Source organism: Frankliniella occidentalis, unplaced genomic scaffold, assembly GCF_000697945.3.
Source record: "Frankliniella occidentalis isolate FOCC.00 unplaced genomic scaffold, Focc_3.1 Scaffold106, whole genome shotgun sequence".
Lineage (NCBI taxonomy): Eukaryota > Metazoa > Arthropoda > Insecta > Thysanoptera > Thripidae > Frankliniella > Frankliniella occidentalis.
The window spans coordinates 357,102-372,290 of NW_026267235.1; the positions used below are offsets into that span (position 1 = coordinate 357,102).

Below are 15,189 nucleotides of genomic sequence, written 5' to 3' on the forward strand. Positions count from 1 at the left end.
TTTAAATTTTACCATTTACCTGTTGTATTCCAGCACTTTCCTCCCAGTGCAACTACTCTCCATTTTGAATTTTATGCTGATGATGTACCCATCACACCGTCTTCTGGAGGGGCTACTGCTGCCCCTACAGCAACTATCAGCGGTGCTAACCCACCATCAACACCGAAACCGAAAGGCTCTAGCAATCCGACTAGTGTTATCCATATTCCCAATATAGATGCTCTCGAAAAAACACCTGCACAAATCATGGATCAGCTTCTTACTACCTATGCTGTGCCGAAAGATAAACAGGTGTCTATCAGATTTTAGCTCTCAAAATGTTGACCATTACTACTACACTTGTTACTCATGTTCGAAACTTAATTCCATCTCTCTTGTTTCTAGATGGTGCTGTTCACTCACCTCCGTCTTGCTCACAGCTTTGCTAATTACCAGAGACGACTGCAATGTGTGCAAGCTCGTCTTCAGGCACTATCTGTCTTAGTGTATTCTAATGCCCTTGCGGATAATTCCCATTCTCTTCTGTACCCGGGACTCATGGAGGAGTTAGTTGAACTTCTAGAAATAGCATCACCGGATCTGGTTGATATCAGAGCTGCTGCACTCCGTACACTTACATCTATTATTCATCTTGATAGAAGCCCGAATTTCCCTCAGTATGTTCAGTTTCTTACTCAGCTTGGAAGTTTTTCTGTGAAGGAACTTTAAGTTTTCATGCCACCTTTCCTATGATTACAGCCGCAAACCAGGTGCTAGACTAAATATGATTATAGATGTGACTGGAGCAGGTTCATACCATGGGTTCTTGCCTGTCCTAGTCCGAACTTGCATAGCATCTCTAACAGCACCGTCAAATCAAGCTGGATCGTCTACTGGATCAGAATCTGCAGCATTTCCTCTTCCATTAGCTACTGCTTTATTTAGTTTTCTCTACCATTTAGCTAGTTATGAGGCAGGTGGGGAGGCACTTGTTAGCTGTGGAATGATGGAATCCCTACTCAGGGTTATTAACTGGCCAGGCAGTGAACTAGAACACATAACTGTAAGTAACTCCCAACTTTTGGTGTTCTTGCTTATGCTCTAACAAATTAAAGGTGACCTAAACGTTTGATTATGTTTTACAGTTTGTTACCAGAGCTGTTAGAGTAATTGATCTAATTACAAACATTGAAATGCAGGCCTTCCAGGCACATGGAGGTCTTACAAGTTTCATCAACAGGCTAGAGGTACTTTATCTACTTTACCCTCTATCTACAGTGTGTATCTATAAATTGTGCTAAGTAATTCACATTACAAATTTGACTTTTGCAGATGGAAGTAAATACCTGCAGAATAGAACAACCCTTCGAAATCATTCCACCAGGTCATCAGCCGCATGATATGGAAGAAGAAGCACGGCTTGGTGAAATTGCTGCACAGAGTCCAGACACATTTGATGAGTTAGTATTATGGCCTCCTGTGAAAAGTCATCTTTGTGCTTTGTAATTAGAACAAATTATTATTATTTTTTCTCCACCCTTTGCAGTCAAGATATGGAAACTGAATCACCACCCATGGGTGAGCAAGAGGGTGTTGAAAATCCCTCTGGTTCTTCTGTACCTGGGGAAAATAATGAAACTCAACATGAAGCAGACCAAGGGGACAAGCAAGCCGAAGAAGACTTGTTCCCTAACTATGACTATAGTGCAGCCAAAACTGGAAGAACTTGTCTGCCACAGAGGGCAGCTCTTCTGAAGTCGATGTTAAACTTCTTGAAGAAAGCAATTCAAGTTGAAGATCCAGCTTTTTCTGACAGTATTCGAAGAGTCATGGAGGGCTCTTTACCATCATCACTAAAGCACATCATTAGCAACGCCGAGTATTATGGACCTTCTCTGTTCTTGCTTGCAACAGATGTTGTCACAGTTTATGTATTCCAAGAACCTTCCCTGCTCTCTTCTCTCCAAGACAATGGCCTGACTGATGTTGTCTTGCATGCTCTTCTGGTCAAAGAGGTACCTACTAAGTTGTTTCCTATTTCTACTATGTTTATTTCTTCATTTGAAAAAAAAAAGAACAATATACTCCTTTTGTTATTTTAGGTTCCAGCTACAAGGGAAGTTCTTGGCTCTTTGCCAAATATGTTTTCTGCCCTCTGTCTAAATACACGGGGCCTACAAGCATTCCAGAAGTGTCAACCATTCCCTCGTATTTTCAAAGTGCTGTTATCACCAGCCTACCTTGCAGCAATGAGAAGAAGACGCAGTTCAGAGCCCATGGGGGATACTGCTGCAAGTCTAGGAAATACTATGGATGAGCTAATGAGACATCAGCCGACATTGAAACAACCTGCAATGGCAGCCATTGTGAAGGTACATAACCTTTTATTTTTGTTTCCTAAATTAGTCAGATGACCCTGTGTGTCTTAAGGCTTCCTGAAATCCTAAATTTTATTATATCTGTCTTCTCCAAAATCCAGTTGCTTGAAGAACTCTGTGAGTTAGGCCGCAATCCTAAGTTCGTCTGTTGGAGAGCTCAGAACAAGCAGGATGTATCTCCTGCAGCTATACCTAACAGTCAGGGAGGTAGTGGCAGTAGCAGCAGTAACACTGAGGGCACAGGAAGCAGTGATGAAGATGATGAGGATGAAGAAGAGGCATCAAGCTCTTCTCACCAGCCTCAATCGGCTGTAGAATCGGCTGCAATCACCAGTGCATCAGCTTCAAGTAGCAGCACTGAAAAAACACCTATAGCACTCATTGATTACATCATCAATGTGGTAAGTTCACTGTAACCAAAGTCATTCATGCACAAGTAGAATTAATTTCTCATGGTGGAACTTATTTCTAATTTTGAATTTTTTAAATTTTTTTTTCCAGATGAAATTTGTAGATGCTATACTCAGCAACAATTCCACTGACGATCATTGCCGTGAATTTGTTAATCAGAATGGTCTTGAGCCTCTGTTGTCAGTTCTAGGTCTTCCAAATTTACCTGTTGATTATCCAGTTACAACAGCAGCTCAAAGTGTCTCAGCTGTCTGCAAATCAATTTTGGTCAGTATGTGATGGCCTGTATTTGCTTTAACAATATGTGGAACTTCAGATGTATTATATCTTGTTTTCTATCTATTATTACAGAATTTGGCACATGATCCACATGTTCTTCATCAAGGACTCACCCAATTGAGCTTTGTACTTGGCACTCTTAGACCCATCTACACATCCCGTTCCATGGGTGGTTTGTGCTCTGTTTTGCTCCAGGAACTAGTCCGAGCACCATCTCTAGAAAATGCTTTTAGCACTCCATCTGCTACTCCACTGCTACATGCCATGACTGCTGCGCATGGATATGTCACTATGTTTGTTCATGTTTGCCGTACTGGACAGGTATAAGATTATCTATTTTACAAATGTGAATGTTTTGTTTTAATTTAAATGTGTTTTCTAATTTTTGACTTTTTTCTACACCTTTTATCCAGGCTGACGTGAGGGCTATTTCAGTTAGAAGTTGGGGCTCAGAATTGGGTTTGAAAGTTCTGAAGGCCCTTTCTGAGCTGTATGTCTCCCTTGTTTGGGAAAGCACTTTACTTTTAGCACTTTGCAGTGATGACATTCTTCCACCTGGCTCTGATTTTGGAAAAGAAGATATGGAGAAGTTGCGTCCAGCAAATGAATTGGATGGCTCTAATTCCGCTCTTGCTGACATGGGAAGCAATGGAATGACTTCTGCTATGGAAGCTTTGAGCACCACTGAGCAACAACCCGGCAGCAGTATGGAAGTAGAAGGTGCAGCAGCTACAGCTGGCCCGAGTAGAGTATCTCGCGGAACCACTTGTTGTGGTACAACCCCAACACAACTCAAATACATCAAACCTCTTCTTGGAGCATCTTCTCGGCTTGGCAGAGCATTAGCCGAGTTGTTTGGACTACTTGTGAAGGTAACATCTGAGGCATTTGACTTCAGCTCTAAGCAACTTGGTGTTATCATACTGCTTTCTTATTATCTTTTATTTTCTGTCTCACAGCTATGTGTGGGCTCACCAATCCGCCCTCGCCGCACGCAGCCAGGACCTAATGCACCTGCTCAGCCAACTCCATGTGCAAGAGCTGTCGCCACTTCTCTTAATGCGCTTCTTGCAAGAGGTCTCAACTACAGTCTTCTGCCAACAACACCTATTCCAAAACTTCGACTGACCTTCCTTATTTGCTCAGTCGGATTCACTACACCTATGTTATTTGATGAGAAAAAATATCCTTATCACTTAATGTTGCAAAACTTTGCTGCATATGGAGGACTTGAAAACTTCTTTGAGTAAGTAATTTTTTTTTGTGATTTTGGCGTAAATGTATTTTTTTTAATTGTGTGAGTTTGTTTAACTTTATTTATTTATTTTTTTCCTAATCTAGGACTTTCCGGTGGACTTTGTCGGCTGGGTACACTATTCCTCTGGAAGAAGGTTTGGAAAGTCCTGACCTCCCAGAGGGTACAGGAGAATTTCTTGATTCTTGGCTCCTCTTATTGGAGAAAATGGTCAACCCAAGAGCCATTTTGGATTCACCTCATGCTATCAACAAAGTATCTACTTCTCAGAAACCATTTGATCCGTATCAGTATTTGAGCAACATCCATAAAATGGCATTTGACGCGGTCATGTTGATGTGGGGTAAAAAGCCACTGAAAACTTATGGAGCTAGGATGTCAGAATCAATGTTAGCCATCCTACGTCACATATTGAGAGGTGAAAAACTTATGCAAGAGAAACAGTTGAAAGATGAAGAAGCCAAGAAAACTGAAGCTGGTGCTGAGGGTTCTTCAAGTTCTAGTAGCTTGGCTCGGAGGCCAGGTGAACCAGCAGGACCTCAAATAAACCAAGACTTTTTACGCGCTTTGTTGGATATGGGATTCACACGAGAGCTGGGTGAAGAAGCTCTGATGCAATGTACTACTCTTGAGCAAGCTACTGATTATCTTTTGAATCATCCTACACCTCACACACGTTCAACATCGTCTTCAGCTGCAATTGATGCTGAAATGTCTGAAGATGATCAAATGTTAAGAGCTATTGCCATGTCACTTGGAGACACTGGACTTGATGCTACTCCAACACCAGAGAGAGATCAAGAGATGGAGGTAGAGCCGCTTTCTACCAAAGACATTGACAATTTTACAAATATGGCTCTTCCTACTTGCCTTGAGTTGCTGGATATGCTGCCTGATACTGTTTACAGAGTGTGTGATCTCCTTGTAACTATAACTAAGCGCAATGGTGACCAGTTCCGCAATGAGTTACTAGACATGATGACCAATGAAATTTCTGATAAAGTTGCTATTCTTTTGAATTCCATTAATAGTAACAGACCACGTTCTGAGGTAGCAAATTACTTATATGGAACTACTGCTGCTTTAAAAGCTGCTGTTAGAATTCATCTCTTCACATTACTATTTGAAGGACCTATGATGCATGAAATGCGTACCCCTTGTGCTCTGGCTGTTCAGCGCTCTGGTATTTTAGTTCCACTTCTAACACTTCTCAAAGAAGGGTCAGCAGTTTTGGCTGAAGGTAAAATTTCAACTCCAAAGTGGCTTGCTCCTCTGCTGTTGATGTTAGATCTTTTGGAGAAGGTTGCACTTGCCACTCAAAGGAAAGAAGCTATGCATAAAGTATCGACGAGGCTCTGGAGGTGGTACGATCCAACAAGTGGAAGGTGGACACCGTATTCTGCTGCCAATAACAAGATTATCAATGATGCATATTGGAGTGGAGAGCCTGTTGCCCGTATTAGCTGTGGAAGACGCCGCTATGTTGTCCAATTCAGTTCCATGATGCAAGTTAATGAAGGCAGTGGTAACCGGCGTCCTGTCATAATGTCAATGCTAGACACATATCGTGAAGAAGTCCGTGGTCGGCGGGAGGAGCTGGGATTGGAAATGGAAATTGATGATTTAATTGAATGTGACATTCCTGCAGCTAACAATGAACTGGAATCCAAAAGAAATACACCTATACAAAACCTGTCGTTTGATGACTGTGCAAGCATAATCAAAGCCTGTGTCCAGTTGCTAAGTATTCCTGTGGATAGAGATGCTCTTCATGCTGCTATGCGAGTTTGCCTAAGGCTTACTCGAGATTTCAAATTGGCCACAATATTTGCTGAATTAGGTGGTGTCAGGATGCTTCTTGACCTCACCCAGAACTCAACTTTTAATGGATTCCTACAACTGTGTACCCTAATTATTCGGCATGTTATGGAGGAAGCAACTACCCTCTCGTTGGCAATGGAGAAGGTTTTAAGATCAATGACCCAACCAAATATTCCAGCGACTTATAAGGAACTCATGTATATGTTCAGAATGTGTTCCTCTGCTATCTGTCGGCATCCAGAGGTATTCAAGTCAACGGCTGAGCGTCTTCTGAGGGTGGACATCTCTCTTCATAAGCCAAGATGTAAGTTCTTTTAACATATTTTAAACTGGTCCTGGTGTGTGTATTCTAAATATAATTTTATTTGAATGATCAAACATGTACATAAATTTTCCTCACTTTCTTTTTCAGATGATGTGGAAGATACGAGATTATTGTTGAAATGCCTGCCATCCGGTCCTCATACTCCTGTACCAATGCATGAGAAGGTATCTCAAAGTGTTATTTTTGATCTTTTAAATGCTCTGGCTAGGGAGCCAGTGAAAAAAGAAGAAACTAGCACTTCTCCTTCAACACCTGTCTCTATGCTGCAAGATGAACAGCAACAAACTGATAACATACCTCAGCAAAGTGTCTTGGCTGCAGAGGTTTCTGATGTAAATATATCAGCTTCCCAATTCAATGCTGGCACAGCAACTGCAGCTGTTCAACTGTTTGTTCCTAGAGAGATTCCGCAAGACTTATTGGCAGAAGGAGCTGCCACTGCTGCAAATTCGAATCAAAGTAGTAGTGTGCCAAGCAATGGTGATGAGACTAAGAAGAACAAAGATGTACTCCTTAATTTCCCTCTACAACATGAGGAGGAGAAACGACTTCCGTTATTGCCTAAGTCCAGTATTCTTCGTTTGCTGGCTGAAGCTGTGAGGTCATATGCACCAGTTGCCAAGTTAATCACTGATTACCATTACACTCAAGGGCAGAGTGAGCTTATCACTGAAGACTGTTCTGCCCTTGCATTCCTTCTGGATAATCTCTTGCCTGCACATGAGAATAAGGCAGACAGAGAATGCCCCAATATGGTTCGGATGCTTGTTGCTGCTCTTGCCTCATGCACTCATTCTTACACTGCCCAGACAACATTGGTCATGGAGGTGAAAACTGCTTTATCTCGAACCTTGCAAATGCCAGAGTCATCTGAAAAAAGTAGTCAGATTCAAGCTCTTGCTGTTCTAATTTCTACTATGATTGAAAATTGTCCACCTAGCACAGCCACACCCCACAATACTACAGCTCAGAATCCACTGGGACTGAGGTCTCAGCAAATAAATGGTGTCAATAATATGGTACGCATCATGTTAAGAAGAGGTTTGGTTACTGATTTGGCACGTGTTGTGCACAGCCTTGACCTGTCAAGTCCAAACACAGCATCCACTGTCAATGCTGCACTGAAACCATTGGAAACTTTGTCAAGAATCATGGCTCAGCCCTCACCAGGTGCTTCTGCACTTCTTAAGCTTGCAAGATCCAAGATTCAGTCCCTGGAAGTGGATCCTCTTGCATTGCCTGGCACACCAACATCTGGGGCCACCCATGCTCAAGGCGAAGATGTGGCTGAAGATCCTGACAACACGGATCATGATGTATCAGGGGCCACAGAAAGTATGGAGCCTAATAGTGAAAGTAGACAACAAGAAGGAGATGAACCATGTCTCGATGATCTAATGGATGTTCTGGTTAGCCGGGAAAGGCAAGGCTCTACTTCATCAGCTTTTGTAAACCAGACAGAAGCCATGGATGTTGAAGCCCGAGATGAGGAGCTCCTGAGTTCTTGCCATCGCAACACTTTGTTCACAGAACAAGAGGATCACATTGATGATGAAAGCTCGGACTCTGGTAGTAATCAATCAGCAGAGGGAGAAGACCAAGGAGACAATGAAAATGAAAGTAGTTCAAGTTCTAGCAGCTCCTCCAGCAGTAGTGGAGATGAAGACGAAGATGATGATGAAGATGATGATGACGATGACGATGGGGATAATGCTGATGATGTTCAACAAAACGGAGATGACGGTGGATACGAAGCTGACAATTTGGAACTGTTTTCGTCAGATGAGGGAGTGTTACGTATCCCTGGTTTGGATCGAGACAACGAAGACATACTAATGATTCAGTATTCAGACCCAGATCCAAGCGGTCCTCTAGTTCCATGGAGTACAAATACCTTTCCATTACCATTTGGACTATTTGAAGATGCCAACAATGGCAATGACAATGCATCTGGTGGCCTGAATCCTAGTGCCCACATCCATCCTCTTCTTAACACTCGCCATAGTAATGAATCTAACAACCTCTCCAACACAAGAGGACAAAGAACTAATCGGCAGAGGCCCCGGCATTACCAATATCTTCAACTTAACATGCGCAATCCCAATCCACCTGTAATTCTTCAGCGCTTGCTAGGCCCTATTGCGGGTACTCTGCCTTTGGCTGCTGCAGCTGGACAGGCACTGGCAAATTCTGTTCGTGATTCTCGTGTGGTATTAATGGACCATGGTCTAGGCATCTTAACAAATGCTGCTGAAGAGGAACATATTGATTTGGTTGATCAGTCAGGTTATTTGTTGACTCCAGGATTGGCAGTAACAATGAGCAACACACCAACTGCGTTGAATTGGTGGAATGAAGAGTCAAAACTACTTGATAGTGAATGTTCTGCTGACCTAGTATTTGTTATAGCCCACAGTCTAGTTGGTATATTGAAGAAGTATAGAGATGAAGAATTGCACGAGCGTCAGTCTAAACTCAAGAAGCAAGTTGAAGAGCAGAAGAAATCTGAAGAGCTGGCTCGCAAGAAACGAGTTGGCAAAGGCGAATCTGAGCCAGGGAAAGAGCAAGGCATGGATGTCCAAAACATGCCAGCTACTCTTACAGAGAATCCTAATCTAGACCAAGCCATGCCAGATTTGGACCTACTTATCAGAGAACAGAATGCTGAGCTACTTGTGAGGGAACAGAGGCAAAACGCCACTAATTGTATGCTGGAGTCGCTTTCTAACTACTTGACTCCAAGCATCAGCGGCGCTGCTCTGCCTCAGCCAACGCCAGACGGCGCCCCCCTGGCGGCTGTTGTGCCACCCCCAGAAGATGTCCCGGAGTGGGGTGCACCCCCAACTGTGCCGCCCCCACCTGGCGCCGAGCCGGTGGAGGCTGTCGAGTCGCCCGCGTCACCACCCTCCGACGTCGCGCATCTGCCGCTGGCCGAGCCGACGCGAGAGGACATTCCTGACACCCCCGCCTCCCCGGACGAGGCCACACTCTCCACCCTGACGGCGGGAAGCCCCAAGCCTAGCGGAGAAGACACCACCCTAGAAGCAGCCGAGCCGTTGGCCGAGCCTCAAGCACCCCTCGGTGAGGAGGTGGCCACCACGAGCGGCCAGACAGACGAAGAGGCCGTGGCGGCCGCGGCCGCAGCCCTGGCCCTCGCTGGCGCCGCCGTGGCCGCGGGCCCGAGCACGTCCGCCGAGCCGGTTACCGGCGCCGCGGCCTCGTCCGACCCCAGCGTCCCCGAGTTGCCCGAGGGCGTGGATCCCTCCTTCTTGGCCGCGCTTCCAGAGGAAATGCGCGAGGAAGTGATTGCCGAGCAACTTCGGCTGCAGCGCATCCGTCAACAGACGCTGGAGACGCAGGCACAGGCTGGCCAGGGCATCACGCAAGTGAACCCGGAGTTCTTGGCGGCCCTGCCTCCAGCCATCCAGGAGGAGGTGCTGTCGCAGCAGAGGCTGGAGCAACAGCGGCAGGCTGCTGCTACAGCCAACCCCGAGGACCCGGTCGACACGGCCGCGTTCTTCCAGAATCTGCAGCCTGCTCTGCGGCAAGCTGTAAGTATACCACCAAACATTTAAAATTCAATTTGGTATCGATTGATAACTGTCATATCCTTCTTTCAGATTTTGGCCGATATGGAAGATTCCCAAATTTCTGCCCTTCCTCCAGAGCTAGCAGCTGAGGCACAGAACTTGAGACGTGAATGGGAATCTCGGAACAGGCACATGCAAGACAGATTCTTCTCGCACCAGGGCCCCAGTACCTTGTCTCAAATACTTCGTAGTCATCAGGCTGCATCAGGTAGTCGTGAGTACCTTGACACACTTTTGTTTTGCTTATACCTGCCTGGTTTTGATGACACAAAATTTTGTCCTTTCGTGTTTTGTTGCTTTTGTCATTTTTGGTTCATTGCACTTTTCTGTCTTTTCTGTCCCCCCGCATTTCGTAATATCTCAATACTTTTATTTTTTCCAATAGGCCGGCCTGTTACCAGGTATGCAATCCAAACAGTTCCTCAGCAGAGTCGATGGATGACTGGGAGCTGGCCTGACAGAGAACAGGCTGCCCTTGCTTTGACTTCAGGAACTTCAACTAATATTAGGTTCTTATGCAAACATTTTTCTTTCTTAAGGGTGAAATTAATTTGGTTGATGTATTAGCTTACCCTTATGCTCATACCTCCTTTTCTTCTTCCAGGGCTAGGGGAAGGCCTCTTCTTGATCATGAGGCTCTGACTTGCCTACTTGTACTCCTCTTTTTAGATGAGCCAAGATTAAACACAGGCAGACTTCATAGAGTGTTCAGAAACCTTTGCTATCATTATCAAACTCGTGATTGGATTATCAAGGTAGTTGGGCAGTCAAATTTTTCCCCTTCTGAAATACTTCTCTTCCACAACAAAGATTATTGAAATTATGTTGTTTTTATTAATTGCAGGCTTTGCTGTCTATTTTGGAAAGAAGCAATGAGTCAAGAGTAGCTGAAATTCTTCCAGCTCTACCTTCAACAGAAACACCAGCAAAATCAAAGAGAACAACTCGTGCATCCCAAGCGAAACAAGCAGCTGATGCATCCAAGAGGTGAAATATTAAAGGTCTTTGACAACAGTTTATTAGTTTCAATGTTATTAATTGATTATTTTACAGTGGAACTGGTAGTGCTATTGGAAGTTTGGCAAGGATACCTGGCGGAACATCGTGGTTAAATGTTAGTGTTGATGCAGCTCTCGGATGCCGTGCGAACATTTTCCATATCCAGAGACCGCCCTCAGGAAAGAGAGGCTATGAACGTAGCTCTAATTCTGCTGCCATAACTGTGCATAGACAAGCTGCTCCAATTGTTTGCAGGTTAGTGTATGAATCTCTTAAATTAGCTTTTTTTCATCCTCTTAATCATGGACAGAGCTCTATTCAATGGCTGTTTTTTAAATTAAATTTGTGGCAATCTTTTTCATTTTAGGCACGCTTTGGACCTGTTGATATCATTAGCAAAGAGTTTCCCTGGCTATTTCCTCCCTGCAAGACCCAAAGATCAAGAGACACCTCAAGAGAGGGTGGGAGTTGAAACCAGAAGTCGTGCCTTCTCTAGTCAAGGAGGAGCATCTAGCTCCTCTGCTGGGGAAGGAACCAGCAGTGGTCCTTCAACTTCAGGTGCCGGCCCATTTACAACAGCTTCTACAGCCATTCAAAATGAGTTTTGGGAGCTTCTGTTGAGACTAGATAGTGCAAGTTCATCAAGGAAAGGTTCGTATCAGCCAAAATAGAATATGTGACCAAAGGATTCTTTTATAAATCTAATCTGTAACAATTAATATTTTAGGAAAGAATTTGTCAAGATCCAACAGCAGTGCAGGTGTCGAACGCAACAATGAATCAGATTCTGCTCATCCCACAACTTTTGAGGCATCGGCTTTTGGCCAGTTGCTACCAATGCTGGACTGTGAAGTTGTGAAACGCTCCACAGTTCTTACCGACAAACTCCTAAGGCTTTTATCCCTTGTATCACTTGGCCTGGCAGATCCGAACCCTAATGCCGCACCAATGGTTGAAAATCAAGTTCGACTTGCTGTGCAAGTTCTCACATCTAAATCATGCTCTGAAGAAGGTTTGGAAGATACTACAGCACTTTTGCTGAACCTTGCCAGCTATAATGATGCTATGCGAGAAATGGTATGCAAGCTTTTTTTCATGAATGGTACTTTTTCTTTCGCTCTATCCCTTTTTGTGTGATGAACATAACCAAAAATGTATCCATCTATCTGCTCCCAATAGATATTGAGACTACTTTTAGAAGGAGCTATGAAACTTGCCTATACTGTGCAAGAACACATTGCTTCCTTGATAGGAGAACTTTCAACCCTAAACCAAAAGAGAGTGCGAGAAGACAGCACAAGTACAGATGATAACTCATTGGCACGCCAGGAGAGAGGACTTCTTCATGATAGGTAAAATATCTTACCAATGAATCAACACTCAATCTTGATTTAGTTGACATCTAACTCTTCTTTTAATTTTACTTTCAGATTTACAAATGACACAGTTGTTGTGACAGCACCCTCCAAACTGAAAGGTGGCATGGATCTCCAGTTGCCAAGCATGGCGCCTCTGACATCCAAAACTTCGAGCCAGGCTTTCTTCCTCCGCATGCTTAAAGTCATTATCCAGCTACGTGAGGCTGTAAGGTTGGCCAGCAAGAAAAAGACAACTCGCTTTGATGTTGAGTCCCACCCAGCACCAACAGGAACTGCCCCTTCTGCACCACCTCCAACTCAGGGTTCATCAACTGATGCTCCTGGATTATCTGGTGAGTTGTAACTGCTGATTCTTTCACCCTGACTTGATTGTAAGATAGCTTCCTGTGGTTTTGTTGGTGTGGGTCTGAACTAGTATTGTTTGTTTTGTAACTAGCTGAATGGATGGACACATCAACCCCTGGCTCGGCTGCTGCACCTGCCGCTGAACCCTCTGCTGAGCCCGTTGCTGAATCCACTGACTCAGCTGCTGAATCCACTGTAGCTTCCATCGCAATGGTCGAGCAGCCAGAAACCACCCCTGCTCCTGTACCCCAGTCGGCCGAGTCTCAGGTACCAGCTGCCCCACAGCTGCAGGTCCAGCCCACAGCTGTTGCTGCAGCTTCAGCTGGATCGTCAGAACCTCAGGTTCCCTCAGAGACCCCGCGCGTAGGTCGCGGCAGGGGTAACCGAGGAAGCAGGACTAGTAGACGTATCCAGCAAGTACCTCCGTCACCTCTTGACCAGGTTAGTTTTTTGTCCTTCCTGACATGAATGAGACCACTAATTATTATAACACTTAACATTGAATCTCTCCAATTCGCAGCAAGCTGCTTCATCCGCTGGCGCTGCTCCAGCAGTTACAGCCGCCATTGGTGCATCGGTGCTAGAGGTAGCAGGTGAGGGGGATGCTATGGATACATCATCACCTCCTGATGCACCCCCTGCTGACTTTGAACAACCCTATCCCCCAGTGTATGGAAGCGAGTATCACTTTATCAGTAAGTTTCTTGAACATACTGATAATTAAACTAAAAAAAAAAAATTGTGTAAAATACCAGTTTGGTTAATTGGGAAACTTAATCTAAACGTGATTTATTATTCCTATAGATCCTGCTGGTGAGCAACCTCCTCAGCAAGATGAAGATTTAGATTCAGAGGACGATGATGACGACGATGGCGATGACGATGAAGAGGCCGAAAGTGATGAAAGACCAGCTCTTCCCAATTTGAGTGAACAGTTGAGACTTGATGGTCTTTGGGAAACTTTGAGCACATGCTTGTTGCAACTGGCAGACACTCCCGATCACCATGCTGTATTAATGCTGCAGCCGGCTGTGGAAGCTTTCTTTTTGGTACACGCACCCCCACCCTCAGATAGAGAGAGAGAGAGGTCTGCGAGCTCTAGCAGCCGAGCGAATCCTGCTGTAGACTTGGTACCTGAGGTGCCTGCGGCACGACTTGGATCTCAAGCACAGTCTCAGACACCAGGACAGGCGTCTGGAAATAATGCTGCAAGCAGCAGTGGTGAAGAGGCCTCTCCTGCTGCTCTGGCTCTGGAAACTGCACCTTCTGCTCCTGCACTTTCACCTGACCAACAGAAGTTCCTGAAGTTTGCTGGTGAGTTCTGTTGATTGTTCACATCAGTTCAGAATATCTGTTTGTAAGACCAAGCTGCTGTAATTTGAATTCCATCTTTCAGAAACACATCGCACAGTTTTGAATCAAATTCTTCGCCAATCTACTGCACCTTTGGCCGATGGTCCGTTTGCTGGTCTCGTTGACCATGTGCGCATATTAGACTTTGATGTGAAAAGACGATACTTCCGGACTGAGCTTGAGCGCCTAGATGAAGGATTGCGCAGGGAAGAACTGGCTGTGCATGTGAGACGCTCTAATGTCTTTGAGGATTCATTCCGTGAATTACAGCGCAGACCTGTTGAAGAATGGAAGAACCGATTTTATATTGTGTTTGAGGGTACGTTATATTAATTTACTATCCCCATTTGGTACTTTCTTATATTCAACTTCTTAATGTGTGTTTGCGCAGGTGAGGAGGGTCAGGATGCTGGTGGCCTTCTCAGAGAGTGGTATGTCATCATATCTCGTGAAATTTTCAACCCTATGTATGCCTTGTTCACCACATCTCCTGGTGACCGCGTGACATACATGATCAATTCTTCATCTCATTGCAATCCAAATCACCTCTTCTACTTCAAATTTGTGGGGAGAGTTATAGGTGAGCACCAAAAAGATTTATCCCAACTAGTTCATTTCCAATTGTTAAGTATAAATTCATTATCAATCTCTCTTTTTTCTAGCCAAAGCAATCTATGATAACAAACTACTGGAGTGCTACTTCACAAGATCGTTTTATAAACATATTTTAGGAATTCTTGTAAAATATACAGATATGGAAAGTGAGGACTACAGTTTTTACCAAGGACTGGTTTTTCTCATGGAAAACCATGTTAGTGCTCTTGGTTATGATCTCACTTTCAGTGCTGAGGTATACTACTTTTATTAGATGTCAGGCACATAACAGCTCTACATTTTACAATGATCACATGAAAATTTACATTCCTCATTCTTACAGGTTCAAGAGTTTGGAGTTACTGAAGTAAGAGACCTTATACCAAATGGGAGAAACATTCCTGTTACTGAAGAGAATAAGATGGATTATATTCGCCTTGTGTGCCAGATGAAAATGACTGGAGCAATTCGGAAGCAGTAC

General features: G+C 44.3%; 1 protein-coding gene across 3 annotated transcripts in view; it reads left to right on the top strand.

Annotated features, from left to right (window-relative positions):
- Nucleotides 1-15,189, top strand: part of LOC113214953 (E3 ubiquitin-protein ligase HUWE1) — a 29,009-nt gene that overhangs the window by 12,551 nt on the left and 1,269 nt on the right. For 2 of the 3 annotated variants that reach the window (XM_026434483.2, XM_052269933.1), the window contains exons 6-35: nucleotides 34-291; nucleotides 385-656; nucleotides 739-1,042; nucleotides 1,125-1,226; nucleotides 1,312-1,439; nucleotides 1,526-1,994; nucleotides 2,082-2,351; nucleotides 2,459-2,758; nucleotides 2,859-3,035; nucleotides 3,120-3,368; nucleotides 3,461-3,919; nucleotides 4,007-4,293; nucleotides 4,389-6,427; nucleotides 6,536-9,999; nucleotides 10,069-10,252; nucleotides 10,424-10,547; nucleotides 10,643-10,793; nucleotides 10,883-11,025; nucleotides 11,092-11,292; nucleotides 11,405-11,688; nucleotides 11,765-12,114; nucleotides 12,217-12,389; nucleotides 12,468-12,748; nucleotides 12,853-13,202; nucleotides 13,282-13,456; nucleotides 13,566-14,075; nucleotides 14,158-14,433; nucleotides 14,506-14,694; nucleotides 14,777-14,964; nucleotides 15,052-15,185. In XM_026434483.2, the coding sequence (XP_026290268.1) occupies nucleotides 34-291; nucleotides 385-656; nucleotides 739-1,042; nucleotides 1,125-1,226; nucleotides 1,312-1,439; nucleotides 1,526-1,994; nucleotides 2,082-2,351; nucleotides 2,459-2,758; nucleotides 2,859-3,035; nucleotides 3,120-3,368; nucleotides 3,461-3,919; nucleotides 4,007-4,293; nucleotides 4,389-6,427; nucleotides 6,536-9,999; nucleotides 10,069-10,252; nucleotides 10,424-10,547; nucleotides 10,643-10,793; nucleotides 10,883-11,025; nucleotides 11,092-11,292; nucleotides 11,405-11,688; nucleotides 11,765-12,114; nucleotides 12,217-12,389; nucleotides 12,468-12,748; nucleotides 12,853-13,202; nucleotides 13,282-13,456; nucleotides 13,566-14,075; nucleotides 14,158-14,433; nucleotides 14,506-14,694; nucleotides 14,777-14,964; nucleotides 15,052-15,185 (12,491 nt within the window). The remainder of the gene's footprint in view (nucleotides 1-33; nucleotides 292-384; nucleotides 657-738; nucleotides 1,043-1,124; nucleotides 1,227-1,311; nucleotides 1,440-1,525; nucleotides 1,995-2,081; nucleotides 2,352-2,458; nucleotides 2,759-2,858; nucleotides 3,036-3,119; nucleotides 3,369-3,460; nucleotides 3,920-4,006; nucleotides 4,294-4,388; nucleotides 6,428-6,535; nucleotides 10,000-10,068; nucleotides 10,253-10,423; nucleotides 10,548-10,642; nucleotides 10,794-10,882; nucleotides 11,026-11,091; nucleotides 11,293-11,404; nucleotides 11,689-11,764; nucleotides 12,115-12,216; nucleotides 12,390-12,467; nucleotides 12,749-12,852; nucleotides 13,203-13,281; nucleotides 13,457-13,565; nucleotides 14,076-14,157; nucleotides 14,434-14,505; nucleotides 14,695-14,776; nucleotides 14,965-15,051; nucleotides 15,186-15,189) is intronic. The other variant, XM_026434484.2, reaches the window with a different exon arrangement.